This window comes from Sapajus apella, unplaced genomic scaffold, assembly GCF_009761245.1.
Source record: "Sapajus apella isolate SASKATOON/1434 unplaced genomic scaffold, GSC_monkey_1.0 scaffold84, whole genome shotgun sequence".
Classification (NCBI taxonomy): domain Eukaryota; kingdom Metazoa; phylum Chordata; class Mammalia; order Primates; family Cebidae; genus Sapajus; species Sapajus apella.
The window spans coordinates 9,098,985-9,122,960 of NW_022437024.1; the positions used below are offsets into that span (position 1 = coordinate 9,098,985).

The 23,976-nt window shown below is 36.5% G+C and overlaps 1 protein-coding gene across 1 annotated transcript in view; it reads left to right on the top strand.

The window, feature by feature from the left end:
* Positions 1 to 23,976, top strand: part of LOC116533889 (solute carrier organic anion transporter family member 1B3) — an 83,855-nt gene that overhangs the window by 54,581 nt on the left and 5,298 nt on the right. The window contains exons 13-14 of the mRNA XM_032253825.1: positions 17,996 to 18,060; positions 20,587 to 20,704. Of these exons, the coding sequence (XP_032109716.1) occupies positions 17,996 to 18,060; positions 20,587 to 20,704 (183 nt within the window). The remainder of the gene's footprint in view (positions 1 to 17,995; positions 18,061 to 20,586; positions 20,705 to 23,976) is intronic.

The following is a 23,976-nucleotide window of genomic DNA, read 5'->3' on the forward strand; positions in this document are numbered from 1 at the left end:
CATAGAGATCTCAAAAATATACATGAAAAGTACAGTTACCTAGGGTAACATCTAATTGTACTTTTAAAACTTACTAGTTGACCATAAGTTCACGGTCTGCCAACAGCATGACATGGTAGGGAAAAAAAAAGCAACCAACATATGTTTTTAACTTTTGTTTACATGAATATAAACCTGTAAACTAAGTTTATGGTTGTTAAATTTTAACCCTGCCTGCAAAATTTACAAAATTTTGTATCATACATATTCCACAAGTATAGCTTCATCGTAATATAAAATGTCTACTCAGAAGAAGCCTTCTATATTTACCAAATTACAGATTCATTAACTTAAAAAAATTCGCCTCAAAATTTTATTCTAGTTTACATCTCAACATCTTTTAGCTTCTTAATTGAAACCTTTTCATGAGAAAAGGATAGTTTTAAAACTACTGTTCCATCTTTGATGATAGTTATACTTTAGCTGATTAAAAAGTGATTAAATGAATGTTACCACTTATCAAAGCATTAATTTCTCACCAGCCTTTGATTTTCTTTGGAGAAAATTTTGTGAAGCTGACTAGAGAATAAAAATGTAAACTTCTTTTTATTGATGATTTTGTAATGCTTATATCATAAGGCTCTTGCTAAACTACACTAAGCAGGAGTGTGGACATTTACTCATCCAATACGTGTTCACTGTGTGTGTCAGCTACAGATCCACGCACCGAGGATGCAAATATGAACAAAAATGATAAAACTTTATTGACATCCAGAGAAGATAGGGACTGGGGAGTGGATTAGAAGAACTAATAAACAAATTAGCAAGTAAATATGTGAAATAGGGTGAGTGTGAAGCACTGGAAAGAAAAATAAATTAGAGTCAGAAAATAGAAAAAGTGGAGATAGGTAAGAAATACTAGTAAAGATATTGTGCACTGAAAGTTATATGACAAGAGACCTAAAGGAAGAGATGAAGAGAGAAGCCACAAGCCATGCTAAATGAGGACAAGGAAGGAACAAGCTAGGCAAGGTGAAGCAAAGACAAAGGCCCTTGTGTGGAGCATACTTGATACATACATTAGAAGAAAGTATGTGAGGGAAAGAAAGGTACAAAGTACAGTGACAGAGCTAGCATGATCCAGATTATATTGGTCACAGGAAAGGCGTTAGAGCTTATTCTAAATGTGTTCAGAAGCCCCAGAGCATTTAAGCATTAGTATTAACTAATGCTTACGGCTTACCTAATGAGAAGATCACTCTGGTTGCACATGGGTTGTGTTTTTGGAAGACAAGAATAAAATCAGGGAAAACAGAAGGCTATAATCATTCTTCACAATGAGGTATTGATTGAGAATGGTTATGATAAAGGAAGTGGGAAGATATTTGTGCCTCAGTCTTTGTTTTGTTTTGTTTTTTGTGGCAAAGCCAATGATTTGTGGGTTGATTGAATGTGACGTGTAAGAAAGATAATTTAAGGATGATCCCAAGATTTTGGCCTGAGCTCTAGAAAGATGGTGATAGTGTTGAACAAAATGGGAAATGCTAAGTAAGACTAGTTTGGAAGAAGTGGAAAAACAAGATTTCTTATATCCCTGTAAAACTGAGCTGCCTGTTAGCTGAACAATGCCATATGTAGAATCCACCATTAAGGAAAAGAATTAAAGCCATAGACACAAATTTTAGCTAGCAACATACAGATGCTATTTAAATCCAATGCCATATTGAGATCTTCTAGGGAGTGAGTAGATAGAAACTAGATCCTAGGACCAACAACAGGCACTCTCACTTTAGAGATTAATAATAGAAGTATAAAACACTGAAGATAACTGAGAAGGTCCCATAAGTTATCAGAAAACTGGGAAAGGATCATGTCCTTGCAGCTTAGTGAAGAATATATGAAGTAGTGAATAAAGAGACTATGTCAAGAGCTGCTTCAACGGAGGAGGATCCAAGATGGCCGTTTAGGAACAGCTCAGGATTGCAGCTCCCAGTGAAGGCGCAGAGGGTGAGTGGACGCCGCGTTTTTATTGCCCACAGACTAGGAAATTCCCAGGCGGAGGAGCTCCACGGTCGCCAGCGCTGCTGTTTCGGCCAGCGCGGCTGTGCCCCGCGCAACTGCTTTGCCCCGCGCGGCTGCTTTGTCAGCACCCCAGAGCAGCGGTTCTCCGTACAAAGTGCACCGGTCTGGGTGCCCTTTTGGCTGGTGATTGGAGCCATGGGAAGTCACCCATTCGTCTGTTTGAAAAGGGGACTGAGCAGAGAACCAGGACAGTAGATTCCAGGGCAAAAAAAAAAAAAAAAAGCACCACAAACCCCAGTGCTGCTGTTTAAGCCATTGCAGTGAGTGGCCGCAGAGGAAAACAAACAGACCCCGGCACTTCTTCAACAGGCGACTGGAACACCAACTTAAAAAAGGCTCTGAGGCAGGGAGCAAAGCGATCAGGCTCGGCTGGTCCCACCCCCACAAAAGAACAGCAACCAGAAACTCTGGATTGAGACTTTCACAGCAAGTGCAGCTGAACCCGGGACGGTCCAGCTCTGTGGGGGAGGGGCGTCCGCCATTACCGAGGCAGCCCGCCAGGATGGAGGTAGTCAGCCAATGCTGAGGCAACCTGCCGTTGCCAAGGCAACCTGCCATTGCTGAGGCAGCCTGCTGTTGCCAAGGCAACCCGCCACAGCAGAGAGACTCTGCCTCAACAGAGGTGGGCCACCATCGCCAAAGCAGTTCTAACTACACCCATATAAACAGGACTGCAGGGAAGTTCACTCGGCAGCGGGGCAGAGCCCACAGCAGTTCAGCAAAGCCTCTATAGGCCGACAGTGACTAGGCTGCCTCCTTGCTGGGCAGGGCAGGTCTGAAGGGAAAAAAAAAAGAAGGCGGCAGCATAACGGAAACTCATAAAGCCCTAAATCCCTGGGACAGAGCACCTGGGAACAAAAAGCAGTTTATGAGTTCTGCTGCAGCAGACCTAAACGTACCTGCCCAGCAGCTCTGAATGAACAACAACAGACCTCACAGCTCACCATTTGAGCTCCTATAAAGAAGAGACCGTCTCCTCAAGCAGCTCCCTGACCCCTATATATCAAAAGAGACACCTCATAAAGGAGAGATCAGATTGACGCTAGGCGGGTAGCCTTCTGGGACAAAGTTAGCAGAAGAAGAAAACTGGTAACAACCCTTACTGTTCAGCAGCTGCTGCAGGTGAACCCCAGGCAAACAGGGCCTGGAGTGAACCTCATCAGACCTACAGCAGAGGGGCCAGACTGTCAGAAGGAAAACCAAGAAACAGAAATAACCTCATCATCAACAAACAGAACGTCAATCTGAAAGATTTGAGACCCAATCTGAAAGCCAGCAACTACAAAGTCAACAGGTGGATAAATCCTTAAAGATGGGAAGAAACCAGTGCAAAAAGGATGAAAACACCCGAAACCAGAACACCTCTCCTCTTAAAAGGGATCACAACTCCTCACCAGCAAGGGAACAAGGTTGGAGGGAGAACAAGTGTGATGAAATGACAGAATCAGACTTCAGAAGGTGGGTAGTAAGAAACTTCTGTGAACTTAAAGAACATGTTCTAACCAAATGCAAAGAAACTAAGAACGTTGAAAAAAGATTGGACGAAATGCTATCAAGAATGGACAAAATAGAAAGGAATATAAGTGAATTGATGGAGCTGAAAAACGCAACACGAGAACTTCATGAAGCATGCACAAGTATCAACAGCCAAATTGACCAAGCAGAAGAAAGGATATCAGAGGTCGAAGATCAACTCAATGAAATAAAATGGGAAGGCAAGACTGGAGAAAAAAGCGTACAAAGGAATAAACAAAGTCTCCAAGAAATGTGGGACTATGTGAAAAGACCTAATCTACATTTGATAGGCGTACCTGGAATGCGACGAAGAGAATGAATCCAAGCTGGAAAATACTCTTCAGGATATTATCCAGGAAAACTTCCCCAACCTAGCAAGGCAGGCAAACATTCAAGTCCAGGAAATACAGAGAACACCACAAAGATATTCATCAAGAAGAGCAACCCCAAGGCACATAATCGTCAGATTCACCAGGGTCGAAATGAAGGAGAAAATACTAAGGACAGCCAGGGAGAAAGGTCGGGTTACCCACAAAGGGAAGCCCATCAGACTCACAGCAGATCTCTCAGCAGAGACCCTACAAGCCAGAAGAGAGTGGGGGCCAATATTCAACATCCTTAAAGAAAAGAACTTTCAACCCAGAATCTCCTATCCAGCCAAACTAAGCTTCATAAGTGAAGGAAAAATAAAATCCTTTGGGAACATGCAAGTACTCAGAGATTTCGTCAACACCAGGCCAGCTCTACAAGAGCTCCTGAAAGAGACTCTACACATATAAAGGAACAACAAGTACCAGCTCAACTAAAGGGCAAAACACCCAGCTAGCATCAAAATGGCAGTATCAAATTCGCACATAACAATATTAACCCTAAATGTAAATGGACTAAATGCCCCAATAAAAAGACACAGACTGGCAAATTGGATAAAAAGCCAAAACCCATCAGTGTGCTGTATCCAGGAAACCCATCTCACATGCAAGGATACACAAAGGCTCAAAATAAAGGGATGGAGGAAGATTTACCAAGCAAATGGACAGTAAAAAAAAGCAGGAGTTGCAATTCTCATCTCTGATAAATTAGACTTTAAAGCAACAAAGATCATAAGAGACAAAGAGGGACATTACATAATGGTAAAAGGATCGATGCAACAAGAAGAGCTAACGATCCTAAATATATACACACCCAATACAGGAGCACCCAGATACATAAGGCAAGTTCTTAATGACTTACAAAGAGACTTAGACTCCCACACAATAATAGTGGGAGACTTTAACACCCCATTGTCAACATTAGATCAACCAGACAGAATATTAACAAGGATATCCAGGAATTGAACTCAGACCTGGACCAAGCAAACCTAATAGACATTTACAGAACTCTCCACCCCAAATCCACAGAATATACATTCTTCTCAGCACCACATCACACCTACTCTAAAATTGACCACATAATTGGGAGTAAATCACTCCTCAGCAAATGCAAAAGAACGGAAATCGTAGCAAACAGTCTCTCAGACCACAGTGCAATCTAGTTAGAACTCAGAATTCAAAAACTAACCCAGAACCACACAGCTTCATGGAAACTGAACAACTTGCTCTTGAATGTTGACTGGATAAACAATGAAATGAAAACAAATAAAGATGTTCTTCGAAACCAACGAGAATGAAGACACAACATACCAGAATCTCTGGGACACATTTAAAGCAGTCTCTAGAGGAAAATATACAGCAATAAGTGCCCACATGAGAAGCAAGGAGAGATCAAAAATTGACACCCTATCATCAAAACTGAAAGAGCTAGAGGAGCAAGATCATAAAAACTCAAAGTCTAGCAGAAGACAAGAAATAGCTAAGATCAGAGCAGAACTGAAGGAGATAGAGACACAAAAAACCCTTCAAAAAATCAATAAATCCAGGAGCTGGTTTTTTGAAAAGATCAACAAAATAGACAGACCACTAGCCAGATTAATAAAAAAGAAAAGAGAGAATAACCAAATTGATGCAATAAAAAATGATAAAGGGGATATCACCACAGATTCCACAGAAATTCAAACCATCATCAGAGATTATTACAAACAACTCTATGCACACAAACTAATAAACCTGGAAGAAATGGATAAATTCCTGGACACTTGCCTCCTCCCAAGCCTAAACCAGGAAGAAGCCGAAACCCTGAACAGACCCATAACAAGGTCTGAAGTTGAGGTAGCAATTAAGAGCTTACCACCCAAAAAACGCAATCAGGCAAGAAAAAGAAATAAAGGGCATTCAAATAGGAAAGGAGGAAGTCAAATTTTCACTATTTGCAGACGACATGATTGTATATCTAGAAAACCCCATCGTCTCAGCCCCAAATCTCCTGAAACTGATAAGCAAGTTCAGCAAAGTCTCAGGATACAAAATCAATGTGCAAAAATCACATGCATTCCTATACACCAATAACAGACTTAAAGAGAGCCAAATCAAGAACAAACTTCCATTCACAATTGCCACAAAGAGAATAAAATACCTAGGAATACAACTAACAAGGAACGTAAAAGACCTCTTCAAGGAGAACTACAAGCCACTGCTCAACGAAATAAGAGAGGACACAAACAGATGGAGAAACATTCCATGTTCATGGTTAGGAAGAATCAATATCGTGAAAATGGTCATACTGCCCAAAGTAATTTACAGATTCAACGCTATCCCCATCAAGCTACCAATGACCTTCTTCGCCGAACTGGAAAAAACCACCTTAAGCTTCATATGGAACCAAAAGAGAGCCCGCATAGCCAAGTCAATTCTAAGCAAAAAGAACAAAGCGGGGGGCATCACACCACCGGACTTCAAACTATACTACAAGGCTACAGTAATCAAAACAGCATGGTACTGGTACCAAAACAGAGATATAGACCAATGGAACAGAACAGAGGTCTCGGAGGCAACACAACGTATCTACAGCTATCTGATCTTTGACAAACCAGACAAAAACAAGCAATGGGGAAAGGATTCCCTGTTCACTAAATGGTGTTGGGAAAGCTGGCTAGCCATGTGCAGAAAGCAGAAACTGGACCCCTTCCTGACACCTTACACTAAAATTAACTCCAGATGGATTAAAGACTTAAACATAAGACCTAACACCATAAAAACCCTAGAAGAAAATCTAGGCAAAACCATTCAGGACATAGGTGTAGGCAAGGACTTCATGACCAAAACACCAAAAGCATTGACAACAAAAGCCAAAATAGACAAATGGGACCTAATCAAACTCCACAGCTTCTGCACAGCAAAAGAAACAATCATTAGAGTGAATCGGCAACCAACAGAATGGGAAAAAATTTTTGCAGTTTACCCATCTGACAAAGGGCTGATATCCAGAATCTACAAAGAACTAAAACAGATTTACAAGAAAAAAACTAAGAAGCCCATTCAAAATTGGGCAAAGGATATGAACAGACACTTTACAAAAGAAGATATACATGAGGCCAACAAACATATGAAAAAATGCTCATCATCACTGGTCATCAGAGAAATGCACATCAAAACAACATTGAGATACCATCTCACGCCAGTTAGAATGGTGATCATTAAAAAATCTGGAGACAACAGATGCTGGAGAGGATGTGGAGAAATAGGAACACTTTTACACTGTCGGTGGGAGTGTAAATTAGTTCAGCCATTGTGGAAGACAGTGTGGCGATTCCTCAAGGACCTAGAAATAGAAATTCCATTTGACCCAGCAATCCCATTACTGGGTATATATCCAAAGGATTACAAATCGTCCTACTATAAGGACATGTGCACACGAATGTTCATTGCAGCACTGTTTGCAATAGCAAAGACCTGGAACCAACCCAAATGCCCATCGACGATAGACTGGATAGGGAAAATGTGGCACACATACACCATGGAATATTATGCAGCCATCAAAAACGATGAGTTTGGGTCCTTTGTAGGGACATGGATGAACCTGGAAACCATCATTCTCAGCAAACTGACAGAAGAGCAGAAGATCAAACACCGCATGTTCTCACTGATAGGCGGGTGTTGAACAATGAGAACACATGGACACAGGGAGGGGAGCACTACACACTGGGGTCAGTTGGGGGGAAATAGGGGAGGGACGGTTGGGGGTGGGGAGCTGGGGAGAGATAGCACGGGGAGAAATGCCAGTTGTAGGTGATGGGGAGGAAGGCAGCAAATCACACTGCCACGTGTGTACCTGTGCAACAATTTTGCAGGTTCTTCACATGTACCCCAAACCCTAAAATGCAATAAAATAAATAAATGGGGGGAAACAAAAGAGCTGCTTCAAGTTTACAGGAAGTAGGTACTAGAAAGTGACCATTGGATTTCATTATATGCTGATCACTGTTAACCTAAACAAATTTAGTACGTGAAGATGGGAAGTAAAAAAAAAAAGGCTGTTTTGGTTGTTTTGAATGTTTCCATTTTTATGTATTTAGAGATACAAGTGCAGTTTTGAAACATGGATATATTGTGCAGTGGTGAAGTCTGGGGTTTAGTGTTCTCATCAACTGAATAGTGTATTTTATATTTAATAGGAAGTGTTTCTTCCCTCCCACTCCCTTCCACTCTCCCACACTTGAGAGCCTCCAGTGTCAATTTTTCCACTCTGTATGTCCTTGTGTGTCTATTGTTTAGCTCCTACATCAAAGTGACTACATGCATTTTTTACTTTCTGTTTCTGACTCATTTCACTCAGGATAATTACCTCCATTTCTATTGACATTGCCATAAAAGACATGATTTTATTTTTTTATTGCTCATTAGTATTCCATAGTTTATACATATATACCAAATTTTTAATCTGATTATCACTGAATGGAAATTTAGAGTGATTCCATGACTTTGGTTTTGTCTCTAGTGCTGTAATAAGCATACAAGTCAGGTGTCTTTTTAATACAATTATTCCTTTTTCTTTAGGTAGACACCCCATGGTGTGATTTCTGGATTAAATGGTAGTTCCATTTTTAGGTCATCAGAAAATCTCTACACTGTTTGCCATAGAGGTTGTACTAATTTAGATTCCCACCAACAGTTTATAAGCATTCACTTTTCTTCTCATCTTCACCAACATCTCTTGACTTTTAACTTAGAAATAATAGCTATTCTGACGAATATAAGATGGTATCTCATTATGGTTTTAATTTTTATTTCTTTGATGATTAGTGATGTTGGGCATTTTTATATGTTTATTGGCCATTTGTATGTCTTCCTTTAAAAAAAATTTGTTCACATTCTTTACCCACTTTTTAATGAGGTTTTTTTTTTTTCCTCTTTTTTTCATTGAGTTGTTTGAGTTCTTTGTAGGTTCTGGATATTAGCCCTTTGTCAGATGCATTGTTTGCAAATATTTTCTTTCATTCTATGGGTTGTCTGTGTACTTTGTTGATAATTATTATTATTATTTCTTTTTTTTTAAACTGAAGAAAAGTTTTTTAGTTTAATTAAGTTCCAGTGTTGTATTTTTTGTTGTTGTTGTTACATTTCTTTTGAGGATGTAGTCATAAATTCTTTGGCTAGACCATTGTCCAGAAGAATTTTTCCTAAGTTTTCCCCTAGGATTTTTATAGTTTTAGGCATTACATTTAAGTCTTTAATCCATTTTGAGTTAATTTTTATACATGGTGAGAAATATGGGTTCAATTTTATGTCTGTGTATATGGCTCTCCAATTTTCCCAGCACCATTTATTGAATAGGAGGTCCTTTCCTCACTGTATGTATATTTGTTACTTTGTCAAAAATTAGTATGTTGTAGGTATGTGGCTTTGTTTCTGGCGTCTCCATTCTGTTCCATTGATCTATGTGTCTCTTTTTATACTAGCAGCATTTTATTTTGGCTTAAAGCCTTGTAGTGTAATTGAAGTCAGGTAATGTGATATCTCCAGCTTTATTTTTTGGCTTAGGATGGATTTGCTATTCAGATTCTTTTTTGGTTACATATGAATTTTAGGATTTACATTGGTAATTTAATAAAAATTGTGTTGAATGTATAGATTGCTTTGGGCAGGATGATCATTTTACACAGTATTTATTATTCCAGTTCATAAGCATGGGATTTTTTTTGTAGAGACTTTTTTACCTCTTAGTTTAATGTATTCCTTTTTTTTTTTTTAATCGTAAATGGGATTCAATTGTTGATTTGGTTCTGAGCTTGATCGTTATTGGTATATAGAAATGCTACTGATTTTTGTACATTGGTTTTGTATCCTGAAACTTTACTGAAGGGGTTTATCAAGTCTAAGAGGCTTTCAGAGGAGTTTTTAGGGTTTTCTAAATGTAAGATTATATCATATGTGAACAGGAATAATTTGAATTCTTCTTTCCCATTTGGAGACCTTTTATTCCTTTGTCTTACCTGATTGCTTCAGATAGGACTTTGAATACTATGTTGAATAAGAGTGGTGAAAGTAGTAGGCATTGTCATCTTGTTTCCATTCTTAGAAGTCAAACTTAACAATTTTCCCCCATTCAGTATATTATTGGCTGTGGTTTGTCAGATAAGGTTTTCATTATTTTGAAGTATGTTTCTTCTATGCCTGTCTTGGTAAGTGTTTTTATCATAAAGGGATGCCAAATTTTATCAAATTTTTTTAAATTTCTGTTAATTTTGTGAATCATATTTATTCATTTACATATGTGAAACCATCCTTGCATTTCAGAAAAAAAGTCCACCTTTCATTATGATGAACCTTTTGATGTGCTGCTAAATTTTATTTTCTAGAGTTATTTTTTTTAAGGATATTTTGATCTCTGTTCATCCAGGATATTGATCTGTAGTTTTGTCTTTTGTTATGTACTTGCCTGGCTTTGGTATCCTCATAATGATGACTTCATAGAAGGAGTTGGAAAGGATTCCTTCCCCCTTGATTTTTTGGAACAGTTTCAGTAGAATTGGTATCCTTTCTTCCTTTTTTGTTTGGCAGAACCTGGCAGTAATTTCATCTGGTTCTACACTTTTTGTTATCAGGAAATATTTTTATTATTACTAATTCAATTTCATTACTCATTATTGGTCTGTTAAGGATTTCTATTTCTTCTTGGCTCAAACATGTGAGGTTGTATGTTTTCAGGAATTCATCGATTTCCTCTAGGTTTTCTAGTTTGTGTATGTAGAGATGCTCATAACAGTCTCTAATGATCTTTTTTATTTCTATGGTAATAATTTTAATGACACCATTAATATTTCGGATTGTGCTTATTTGAATCTTCTTTCTTTTTTTGGTTAATCTACTAGTAGTCTATCAGTCTGATATTTTCAAATAAAAACGTTTTATTTCACTGATCCTTTGTAAATTTTTTGCCCAAATTTCATTTATATTTGTTCTTTGACATTTACTATATTCTGCTAGCTTTGGGTATGGTTTATTCTTGTTTTACTAGTTCTGTGAGGCATGGCATGAGATTGTTAATTTGGTGTCTTTGTATCTTTTTGTTGTAGGCATTTAATCCTACAAATTTACCTCTTACCACTGATTTGTTGTATTTTAGAGGTTTTGGTATGTTGAGTATTTATTTTCGTTCGTTTCAATTTCTTAATTTTATTTATGTATTTATTTATTTATTTATTTATTTTGGAACAGAATCTCACTGTGTCACCCAGGCTGGAGTGAAATGACATAATCTTGGCTCACTGCAACCTCTGGGTTCAAGCAATTCTCCTGCCTTAGCTGGGATTACAGACATGCACCACCACACCCAGATAATTTTTTTTATTTATAGCATAGATGGGGTTTTACCATTTTGGCCAGGCTGGTCTCAAACTCTTGATCTCAATTGATCCACCCACATCAGCCTCCCAAAATGCTAGGATTACAGGTGTGAGCCACCACACCCAGCCTTATTTCAATTTAAAAAAAAAATTCTGCCTTGATTTCATAATTGACCAAATAATTGTTCAGGAACAGGTTATTTAATTTTTATGTATTTATGTATTTGTGTAGTGTTGAGAAATCTTCTAGGTACTAATTTCTATTTTTATTCCACTGTATTCTGAAAAGGTACTTGATATTATTTTGATTTTTTAAAAAAATTCATTGAGTATTACCTTGAGGCTTGTGATATGGTCAAGTTTTGAAAATGTTTCATGTGCGCACGAGAAGAATGTGTATTCTAAGGCTGTAGGATAAAATGTTCTGTAAATGTTCATCAGGTCCAGTGGGTCTAATGTTTCTTTGTTGATTTTTGGCTGCTATAATCTGCCTAGTGCTGTCAGTGGGTTCAGTAACCATTGAAGGACCCCACTAATATTGCATTGCTATCTGTTTTTTCCCTTAGCTCCTGTTGTGTTTGTTTTGTGAATTGGGGTGCTCCAATATTGGGTGCATATGTTTAGAATTGTTATATCTTCTTGTTGAATTGATCCTTTATATGATAACCATCTTTGGCATTTTTATAGTTTTTGATTTTATATTTGTTTTATTGAATGTAAATATAACTACTTCTACATATATTCGGTTTGTATTTTCAAAAGTATCTTTTTGCACCCCTTTGCTTAGAGTCTGAAAAGTTCTCTACCAGTTACTTGAGGTAGATGGATTTCTTGTATGTTAGCATGAAGTTGGATTTTTAAAAATTCATTCTGCCAGACTATATTTTTTTAAGCATACTGTCTATTTAAGGTTACTATTGATTTTTGAGGATTTGTTTCTATAATACTGTTAATTATTTCTTAATTGTTTTGCAGTCTCAAGTAATTTTTAAATAAGACTTGTAAGTATAACACTTTGTGTGTTTTGATAATAAGTATTGCTCTTTCATTTCTATGTTTAGAGTACCTCCGATCCTTTCTTGTAGAGCCAGTCTGTTTGTGACATATTCCCTTAGTGTTTGTTTATCTGGAAACTACTGTATTTCTTCTTGAATTATGAGTCTTACTTAAGCAGGATACAAAAGTCTTAGCTGGTATTTTTTTAAGGCACTGAAAATAAGATCCTAATTTCTTTTTGCTTGTAAGATTCCTGTCAAGAAGTCTGCCGTTAGTCTGAGAGAATTCATTATACAGGTCATTAGGTACATCTCTCTTGTCACATATAAGATTTTTAAATTTATTTTGACTTTGAGTAGTCTAATGACTATATGTCTTATGCAGGTTATTCTGGCAATGCATCTTCCAGGAATTATCTTAGCTTTTTATATTTGGATGTCTAGATCTGTAGTAAGTGAGGGAAGTTTCTCTGAGTTATTCTTTAAAACAAGTTTCCCACACTTTTAACTTTTTCTTCTTCTCCCTCTGGAAAACTATGATTCATAAGTTTGGGTGTATTACATAATCTTATATTTCTTGAAGGATCTGTTTTACAATTCATTTTTTATGTACTTTTTCCACTGAGTTTATTTAAAAGACCTGCCTTCTATCTCTGTACTTATTGATTCTGCTTAGTCTGGCTTATTGTTAAAGCTTTCAAAAGTATTTTGCACTCCCTTCAATACATTTTTCATTTTCAGAAGTTTTGTCTGCTTTTCTTAATAAAATCTATTTCTTATACCCTACATTATTTTTTCTCATTTATTCTTGATAATTTTTAACTTTCTTTTGGATCTCAAGCTGCACATAATCCCATATTACTTAAAGGTCTTATTTCAAGAAGACTTCTTTAGAATCAATATTTTTGGATCCTTTATCAGCATATCAAAGATTTTATTTAGGTTAGGATTAATTGCTTGAGAGTCATTGTGGTCCTTTGGAGGTGTTTTAACAATCTATTTTCTTTATACTTCCAGGATTCTTTCTCTGGTTCTTTCTAACTTAAATAGGCTATCTCTCCTTATTTTTAATTTATTTTGTTTGAATAAGCTTTTTTCCATTTGAAAATGTGTCTATAATGTGTGTTGTGTAGGATCTAACAGGCTATATTGAGGAGGATCAAGAGAAAATGCCGAAAAAGGAAATGCAGCAGGCAGCATGAAAAGTTGTTTTCAGGAGTAGTGTTATGAAAGAAGCAGAAAAAAAAAGGCGTGGTTATTAGCAAAGTTGTGGAATCAGGCTTTTGTTTATGTTCAATGCTAGACATAATATCATGCGTCCATACTGATGAGAATCATCAGTAGAGATGAAGGAAACTGACAATGCAGAAAATAGGAAAAGCAATTACAGAGGAAGGTAAAAAGAGATTAACCAGGACACAGAGTTTTTCGTTGTACAAGAAGGGAAGATTGTCTGTGTGGGTAAAAGGCAGGTAAATGTGTACCTGTAGTGATAAAGAATATTGAACTTTTTTCTGCTTCTTCTACTTTCTTTGTTATTAAAAAACAACAATGTAATCAGAAGAGAAAGAGGAGGAAGAAAAGAAAGAGTCTTCAGATTTAAAAAAATGTGAACTAGTAATCTTGAAAATTAAAGAAACATACTGGCTGGGAAAATGGTCCAATAAAATATTGGACAATTGTCATGGAGGCCCCCTGAAAGTCTGTGCTTATGAATTTAAAGTGAGCATGGTCAGATGTTTGAATTATTTCCTCTAGGCATGCAGCTCTTTGTATATAGGTTTAGAGAAGGCAGAGGATTGGATGAAATCATTTTTGTTTGTCTAGTACAGTAAAGAATGAAATGGACAAAAATATATGGAATATATGCTCAGGAGTGAGTATAATAAGAGATTATGATGAGAAAGGAAGTGAAGAGGTAAAATTAGAGATTTCCTGTGAAAAGATCAGGGGATTCATAGCCTAAAGAGCTAGGGATGGAGCTTCTTGAAACAAATATATGAAAGGGAGTAAATTTAAAACATAGAAGGTGGTTATGAAGACTGGGATGGTCAAAATGGAGAATTTAAAAAGTAGGTACTGATGAACTGACTGCAGTGAAAGACTTTCCAGAGAACAGGTCAAGAAACTGAAAGGCCAGAGCATTGGGAATATGATCTATATTTCCTAAAATACAGGAAAAAGGTCAGAAATAATTCTGACAAAAATGACAGGGAGTCTAGAATGAAAATTATCAAGAAATGTTGAGAGTTGTGATGTGCCAGTCTATAACTAACTTCAACAAGGAAGTTAGAGAATAGTATGGTAGGGTGGTGTACCTCTTCTTGGGATTTAGAAGTCTTGTAGAGGAAAAGCTCAGATCTGGAAGTGGTAAAAACAAAGGATCAATAAGAATTTTTACATTTTAGGGCCATTGATATGGAAGTTGTAGAAGGAAAACAGCCCTACATGAGAGAGTTACATGGAGTGTCATTGGGAGTAAGCCAGGCTTTGTTCAGAACAAGAAAGTGAAAGGGCTACAAAGAATGTAGGCACGAAATACTTTGCTGGTAACACACATGAATTTCCCTGGGCAAAATGAAAGAGTCTGAGTAACAGAAAAAGAGTAAGAGAGTCAGTGGGATTAAGGGATATACTAAACCATGTGGAATGGGAGCCTTGGTTCCCAGAGAAGGTTTCAAAATCTTGGCATTCTGCTGGTGACAAGATGTGAGGCATGATGTAAACTTATGGCAAACAAAACATCAATCTAAAATGGCCCAAAGGAGGGTAATGTTTTAGAACTTTTTAAAAAACTACATTTTAGTGGTTTAGCCAGAAAAGATTTAGCTCACATACAAAGTAAATTAGAGCTTTTCTTCAATCTTTTGCAAACAGGAAAACAAGCATTCCCTACCTGTGCTATCTATTGTTAGGGTTTCATTAGGTCTAACTGGAAATTATCTCAAGAAACAGCACACCATGATGGTTAATTGTCATTAGAAATAATGACAGCAGAGAATCAATTTAAATAAAATCTCTTAAATTAAATAATTAAATGAAATAACACACTTAACCTCCTAAGGTGATTTTTATGATGAATTCATCCTGAGAGAGGTCCAAAAAATACAGTGCTGCTCAATATCATACGGAAAGCAGGAGTCACACTACAATGATAAATAACTTACATAATAACAGTGTGCAGGTATGTGCATGCAAGTGAGCATGTAAGTATAAGTATGTGGGGAAGTAGTGTGATTGGGCATTCATGTGAATGTAAGAGTGAGTGTGTGATTGTTGTTGTATATGTATGTTACTATATCACACACATTCATCATCTCCACTGAATTGTTGAAGATTTCAGGCCTACTTTAGGAAAACATTCTCCCTATCTGCAAGCCCCCCCCCCCCCCGAGTCTCCTGCATGCTAACTCTTTCCCTGGGTGAAAATACAACTTGATAACAAATGTCTGTTTACCTTGTGTGTGGTATACAGAAAAAATACAACTTTTGAAAATCAATTACAGTGAAAAATGCATATCAGGCCACTGTGAGAGAACCCAACCGGGGTGAAGTGCAATCTCTCCCTCCCCAAAGTCTCCTTTGAGAAATCTTATATTTGAGGGTAACAACTTAATAGATAAGTTAAACTTCCCTATCTACTCAGTTCCTCCTATCTCTTTATGAAATAAACTTCCTAAATAGCACGCATGGATTCTGTATTGGTTTGTTTTTATGCTGCTGATAAAGACATACTCAAGACTGGGTAATTTACAAAAGAAAGAGGCTTAATTGGACTTGCAGTTCCACCTGGCTGGAAAAGCCTCACAATTATGGTGGAAGGCAAGGAAAAGCAAGTCACATCTAACATGGGTTGTGGCAGGCAAAGAGAGCTTGTGCAGGAAAACTCTGCAAGCAATTAGATCTCATGAGACTTATTCACTATCACTAGAACAGCATAGGAAAGACCTGTCCCATGATTGGATTATCTTCCCACAGGGTCCCTTCCACAACACCTGGGAATTATGTGAGTAAAATTCAAGATGAGATTTGGGTGGGGACACAGAGCCAAGCCATATCAGATACATTGTTCTCAGTGTAATTTTGTGCCCTCAGCTGCACTAACAAAGTGATACTTCCCTTTGTCCAAACAGAGCCAAAACACACTTTTCATTTATTGTCTCGCCTAATATATAACTATTTTATGTTTAACTTTCTTTTTTCTGACACCAAGCTGGAGACTGTTGCCCAGGCTGGAGTGCAGTGGCACCATCTCGGCTCACTGTAACCTCTGCCTCCCAAGTTCAAGTGATCCTCCTGCCTCAGCCTCCCTGTTAGCTGAGATTACAGGCATGTGCCACCACGCCTGGCTAATTCTTTGTATTTTTTTTTTTTTTTTAGTAGAGACGAGGTTTCACTGAGTTAACCAAGATGGTCTCTATCTCCTGATCTTGTGATCTGCCTGCCTCAGCCTCCCAAAGTGCTGGGATTACAGGCATGAGCCACTGAACCCGGCCTGTGCTTAAATTTTAATTTATTATGTTTAATTTTTGCCTTTTAAAATTTCATAAGCTCTATTGACTTTAAAATTTTTGTCTTTTAAAATTTTATAAGCTGTACTGAATTCTTTTCAGAATCTCAATAAAATGGCAGCTCTCCAGCAAGGTATAAAGGCAAATATTTGTAAATAAAACTGAGGTTTAGAGTGCTAGCTAGTTGTATCAGGCTTTTGTAACATATTAGATAAGCATTATTATGCCCACTTAGCAACCAAGGGAACTGAGGCTAAGGGAGATTAAGTGATATACTTCTACAAGTCACTTAGATGAGAGGAAGCATAATTTGTCTATTTACTTTCAAGAACATTAGCTATCATGGTATCTCTGAGTAGGTGCTTAGTGAATGTTTCTTGATTGATGGAAGCTACTTGTCTCACTGAAAAAAATTACCATCCAACAGTTCAGGGGAAAAAAAACTTTTTTATCAGTTAATTCAATATTTCAGTAAAAGTTTGTTATTTGAGCCACAGTCATCCCCCTCATCCCAACCCACCTCCTTTACTAATGAAATATTTCATTTTATTTGGTATGTACTAAGTTATCACAAGGACGGTAATTAGTTTATTGAACAGAGAAAAATGGAATTTTAGAAATGTAAGAGTGAGTGAATTTCCAAATGAGGATACAAATATGCTCTGTATCTTTACTATGATAAATATACTATTCACTACAACACAGAAAAGGTTTTTGATCCTTCTGGTTGTATAATATAATTTACAAATCATATTTAGTAAGCTATTCTGTTAACGCTGATGACAGAAATAAGGTGGTAAAAAGAGATCTGCTAAGAATTACTCCTGGATAAAGTTATATAATCTTTTCTTGTGAGCTACCTTGACTAAATAGTTTGTACAAAATCATTTTCTTCATAAGCATAATAAAGTCTGTTCCAACAACCTTCTTGTAGGATTTTCATAAGGGTCAAATGTGAATATATTTGTTAAACTGTCTTGAAATCATAAAGCATTGAATAAATAAGGAAATTATTATTATCACTCAGGTGTTTACCTTTGAAAAAAGTTGAAAATGTAACTTTGTATCATGTAAGACTTTCACTTAAGAGTATTCATTCTACCATGAAGAAAAATGATACTGATAAATGTTTTGATATTAACTCAGTTTGATTCTTTAATGATATGCATGGTTTCTTTGCCTTTATCATATTTCAGGATTGTTCAACCTGAACTGAAAGCACTTGCAGTGGGTTTCCATTCAATGGTTATACGAACACTAGGTATGACAAATCTATAGATTACAAATTTTAACATAAATATTAATGTTAAGGCTTAAAGACTGAATGCAATTAATTTTCAACTATATGACTGTATAAAGAAAGGAATAAGCAGAAATCATTTCTACTTTGTAATAAATGAAAATAAAAAGAAACAGGAAACTTGAGTGATCTAAAAGATAAATTGATTGCTAATTCTAGTTAAAGTCGATCTGCTAAGAGCAAGAAATCATCATATTTATGTTATATTCTTCCTAACAGAAATGCAAAGATAGGTGGTCTCTGAGGTTTTCCTTCTTTCAGAAAAATAAGATTTTTTTTCAGATATAAGCAGAGTGGAGGGCCTTTCTTCTAAAAGGAGTATTATTTAGGACAAGCCTAATGTTGCTTGGGAGCTCTGGGAATCTGGTCAGGCTGAGGTTGTCTAAAACAACAGAAGCTGACAGTAATTGTGCCACTTCCCACTGCCTGGTCCTGTAAGGCTGGGCAGCTAAACATTAGCAGGAGTTAACGCAAAAGGGAATGAGAATTCAGCCTCTAGAATGGGCATGTTGGATTAAGAGCATGTTCTCAATAAAATAAAGCTCAGAAAATTGTGGTTTATGGTGGCAAAGGGTAGGATTATAGACTCCAGAGGCTAAAGGCCTATTTCTAAATACGCAAAGGTGATGAGAAAAGATTTAGAAAATTATGCTTTCTCCCTTACTGCCATTTGCTTTTTTTACTGCACAGATGCTTGTTGTTAAATAATGTCTAGTCTAATCTCTGTGAGTTCTCCTTTGTAAGAATTGTAAACATTATGTACTTATTCCTGGGAAGTAGGAAAAGGGCATCATTCATTTGGGGTTGGTGCAGAGGACAGATTATGGCCTGTAGGTAACCACTGATGGCAGAAGGAAAAGAAAGTAGGGGTCAGTTCCTGGGACCCTTGCAAGCAAAGGAAAAAGCATAACTCTATGACCAAATTACAGTGAAGAAGTTGTATATGAAATGTATTTGGTGAGAAGGTCACAGATCCTGAAAGGTAAAAGGAAATATAAAGGAATAGGAGAGAGAGGATGGAGATGCTGCAGGGTTCCATTGGCTCTATCCCAGCGTTACCTTTCTGTGTCCCTAATCTTCAAGCCTCTGTAATTTTGGCAATTCTCTACCTACAGATTCAATGAAGATAGCTTGCTCCTAGAACCTGGGATGCAGAGGCTGAAAATAGCATCTGGTAGTTAGGAATCCTTCTGACATGTTGCAATGAGACTATTACAATAGAAGACATTGTCTCAGCAACATAAAACAGAAAAAAATAAATTTTGCCATTCTAATTGTGAGTCTCCTATTTTGATATGTCCAATACATGGCACAATGGAGCCTAAATACTTCTGTGGGAAACATCCACACTTAGTACCAAACTTCCAATGCATAAACAATTGTCTTAAATATGATATATGTGTAAATGGTAGAAAGCCTATATAGTGTGTTAAACTAAAAGAGATATTTAGAAAATAGGTTATAAAAGGTATGAATTATAAACAGAGCAAGAACAAAGTAAAATCTTGTATGTTTCAGTTCTGCCATCTGAAGGATAGCTCTCTACTATGATGTCCCTCAAAATTTTGACCAAATAACCTATTCTTAAAACTAGGAGTTAATCTCAGAATGTATACTTCTATAAACAATGTTTGTATCCCTGGAATGCCACACATTCAGCAAAATCATGCACTACAAATAAAAATTGACTTAGGGACAGATCACTGAAATATGCACCATTGTGCACTAACAGACCACTAACAGAAACAAAATTTAGCCGCAGAGACCCTAACCTGCAGCCTAGGTTGCTTTAGGAGATAGTTAAAAGTGCATGAAATCAATGGAGACAAAATGCTGGATTGCAGACTCTAATGGCCCAAAGAAGGAGAAAATTGGGCTCTGAGCCCCAGAAAGAAGTCAAACCGGCCAATAGCTTAGCACTCTTTGAAGTTGGGCCCGAACTTCTCTGCGAAAGGAATCCTAGTGTAAGCATTTAATTTTAATTATTTTAAAATAGTATTAAATTCTCCTGCCTTTATAGCAGTTGAGCTGAGAGCTTGGTTATAATTTGACTCCCTGTCAAGTTATAAAGTTATAATTTGACTCCTAGTAATCTAACCATTCTTGCCTAAGAAAAATTCCACATGAACCAATGTAACTTTCATGTTTTACTAATAGCATTCCTTTTTTTTTTTTTTTTTTTTTACCAATCAGGCTTAAGTTAATTGGTATTGCAGAAAGAGCAGAGTACATAGATATGTAATACTCCTTCTTTTCTCTGTATATAGGGAGAGAAGAGTAGATCAGATATATCTATGACATTACTATATGATTTACATCTTTGCCATTTCTAATAATTTTGTTTCCTAGTGGGTATAGGCCAAAACAATTGAATAATTTTCCCAAACTTTAAACTTGTATTAATTCAAAATGTATCAGTGTAGACTATCACCCAGTTATATTTAAAACAGTTCACTTGGATTGATACCTTCTTATCTCACGTTGCAGGAGGAATTCTAGCTCCAATATATTTTGGAGCTCTGATTGATAGAACATGTATGAAGTGGTCCACCAACAGCTGTGGAGCACGAGGGGCTTGTAGGATATATAATTCCACATTTTTTGGGTAAGTTGCCATAAACACATTTCATTAATGGATTTTTCCTTTGTCTATGTTAATGTCTCACATATAGAATTTTTAATGTGATCATAATATTAATAATGATAGCTACCATTTAGTGAACACTTACTTTGTATTCACTATTGTATCAGGCAATCTGGTATCTTATTTTAATACACTTAGAAGCTGTAGGAAATGTATATATTCCTCCTTTTTCCTTAAATATGAAGAAAACAAGATTCAAGAATAACGAGTAACTTGTCCAAAATTGCACAACTAAAAGTAATACAGCTAGGATTTGTACTTGAATCTCTTGATTACAAAGCTCTCCTCCTCTGGCTTCTGCAGGAAGGCACAGAATGACCAGCTGTAGCTCTGTTTATATGGTAATTGAGAAAAAATGGGCAAAAATGTTTTGATGCTCTTCTATTCATAGGCAGAAGTATTCTGTAAGTGGCATTGAAATAACTCTGTTATCTGTAAGAAAAAAAAAAGCTGCTACAAAAATTGTACCTTCTCTCTTATAGAAACATTAATTTGTAATTAATATATTGATCAAATATATAAATATGTAAATTATATATTAATCAAATATATAAATTTGGTTTCTGAAACTATAAGTATTAGAACTACTTATAGTAGAATTTCTTTTAATTACCAAGGAAGAAATAATGTGTTTGTAAGTATGACCCGAATGCTTCAAAGTATAATAGAAAAAATAACGGTGAAAGGATTTATATTGCTTTGTGTATACACCCAATAATAGGATTGATGGGTTAAATGGTAATTCTGTTTTACGTTCTTTAAGAAATTGTCAGACTGCTTTCTACAATGACAGAACTAATTTACATTCCCACCAGCAGCGTATAAGTGTTCCCTTTTCCCCACTTCCTCTTCAGAATCTGTTATTTTTTGACCCATTAACAATGGCCATTCTGACGGTTGTGAGATGGTATCTAATTGTAGTTTTGGATTGTATTTCTCTAATAATAATAATAATAATGTAAGCATCTCTAATAGTGGCATAGAATCCTAAGTGAACTAATACATGAACAGAAAACCAAATATCATATGTTGTTCCTTGTAAGTGGGAGCTAAACATTAAATACATATGGACACAAAGAAGGGAACAATAGACGCTGGGGTCTACTTGTGGGTGGAGGGTGAGAGGAGGGTGAAGATGCAAAACTACCTATAAGTGACTATGCTTATTACCTGAGTGACAGTAAGTCTGTACACCAAACCTGCATGACATCCAATTTACCTGTGTAACAAACCTGCACATACACCCCTGAACCTAAAATAAAAGGTAAAAAAAGAAGAAAAAGAACAAGAACAAATAATAAAATATTTTAAAAACTGAATCACCCAACATATATTAAGCAAAGTTCAACAAATTAGAAGAATTTATAATTCAAACACAGACACAGACAAATGTCCTATGTGTATAAAGATCTCTTTAAAATCCATAAAAACAGGCCAGGTGTAGTGGCTTATGCTTGTAATCCTAGCACTTTGGTATGCCAAGGCAGATCACTTGAGATCAGGAGTTCCAGACCAGCCTGGCCAACATGGTGAAACCTTGTCTCTAGTAAAAATACAAAAAAAAAACAAATTAGCTGAGCATTGTGATGCATACGTGTAATCCTAGCTACTCAGCTACCTGAAAGGCTGAGGTGGGAGAACTGCTTGAACCCCGGAGGTAGAGGTTGCAGTGAGCTCAGATCACCAACTGCACACTCCAGCCTGGGTGACAGAGCAAGACTCTATCTCAAAAAAAGGAAAAATCAATGCAAACATCAAATGCTGGCAAGAATGGGAAACAATAGGAATTTCCTTTTTTTGCTGGTGGTAATGTAACATGGTACAGCAGTGTTGGAAGACAGAATGAAAGTTTCTTACAAAGCAAAGAGATTTATTGTATGATTAAGAAACCATGCTCCCAGGTATATACATAAATTAGTTGGAGACATGTCCACACAAAAAACTGTACTTCAATGTAAAAAAGTGGAAGCATTGAAGATGTCCTTCAATAAATAAATGGATAACTAAACTGTGGTACATTCATACAGTGGGATATTAGTCATCAATGTATTAGTCTATTCTCACGTTGCTATAAAGAGCTACCTGAGACTGGGTACTTCATGAAGAAAAGACGTTTAACTACCTCACAGTTCCGTGGAGGAAGGGGGAAGCAAGTCATGTCTTCTTATTACAACAGGAGGGAGAAAGAGTAAAAAGGGAAGTGCTACATACTTCTAAACTATCAGATCTGGTGAGAACATACTCACTATCATGAGAAAAGCAAGGAGGAAATTCACCCCCATGATCCAATCACCTTCCACTAGGCCCCTTCTCCAATTCAAAATGGGGTTTGTGCAGGCATACAAATCCAAACTACATCAATCAATAAAAGGAAATCAGCTATCAACTTACAAAAAGAAAAAAAAATGAAACTGAGACTCATATAGCTAAATAAGACAGTCTTAAAAAAGCTTCAAATAGTATAATTTTAATACATGATCTTGTTAAAAAGGCAAAACAATGGGCATCATTATCAGTAGATTCTCAGGGCTCAGTGTGGAGAAGGCAGGGATGAGCAGGTCTAGCAAAAGGGATTTTTAGGGCAGTGAAACTATTCTATATGATATTATAATATTGGATCATGTCATTATGCATTTGCCAAACCTATAGAACTTTACAACATAAATAGTGAACTTTACTGTAAAATACGCATTCAATCATGTATCAATATTTCTTCATCAAAAGTAACAAATGTGCTGTACTAATACAAGATATTAATGATAGGAGCCACTGTGTACATGCTGGGTAGGGAACTCTGCATACTTTCTATACAGTTTGTTGGTAAACTAAAATTGCTATAAAATATAAAAACAAAAAAATCATCAAACATTCTTCAAAGAAAAAATCACTAGTGGTTATAAAACATATAAATAGATTGAAGCTCTGTTATCAATTATGTTATGATTGCAGTTCTGTTATCAATGAATAAGAACATGAACATCATCTGATAATGAAAGAATTATAACTAAAAGTCACACAGATCGTCAGCAATCAAAAATGTTGCTTGAAACCACATTGCCGTGTGTACCTATGCAACAATCTTGCATGTTCTTCGCATGTACCCCAAAATCTAAAATGTAAAAAATATGTATTTGAAAAAAAATGTTGCTTGAAGACTGTGCTGGCAAAGTACATAGCTGATCCAGCAGCAATACTTCTAGGAATTTATCCTACAGATAGCTGTACTCCCGAAA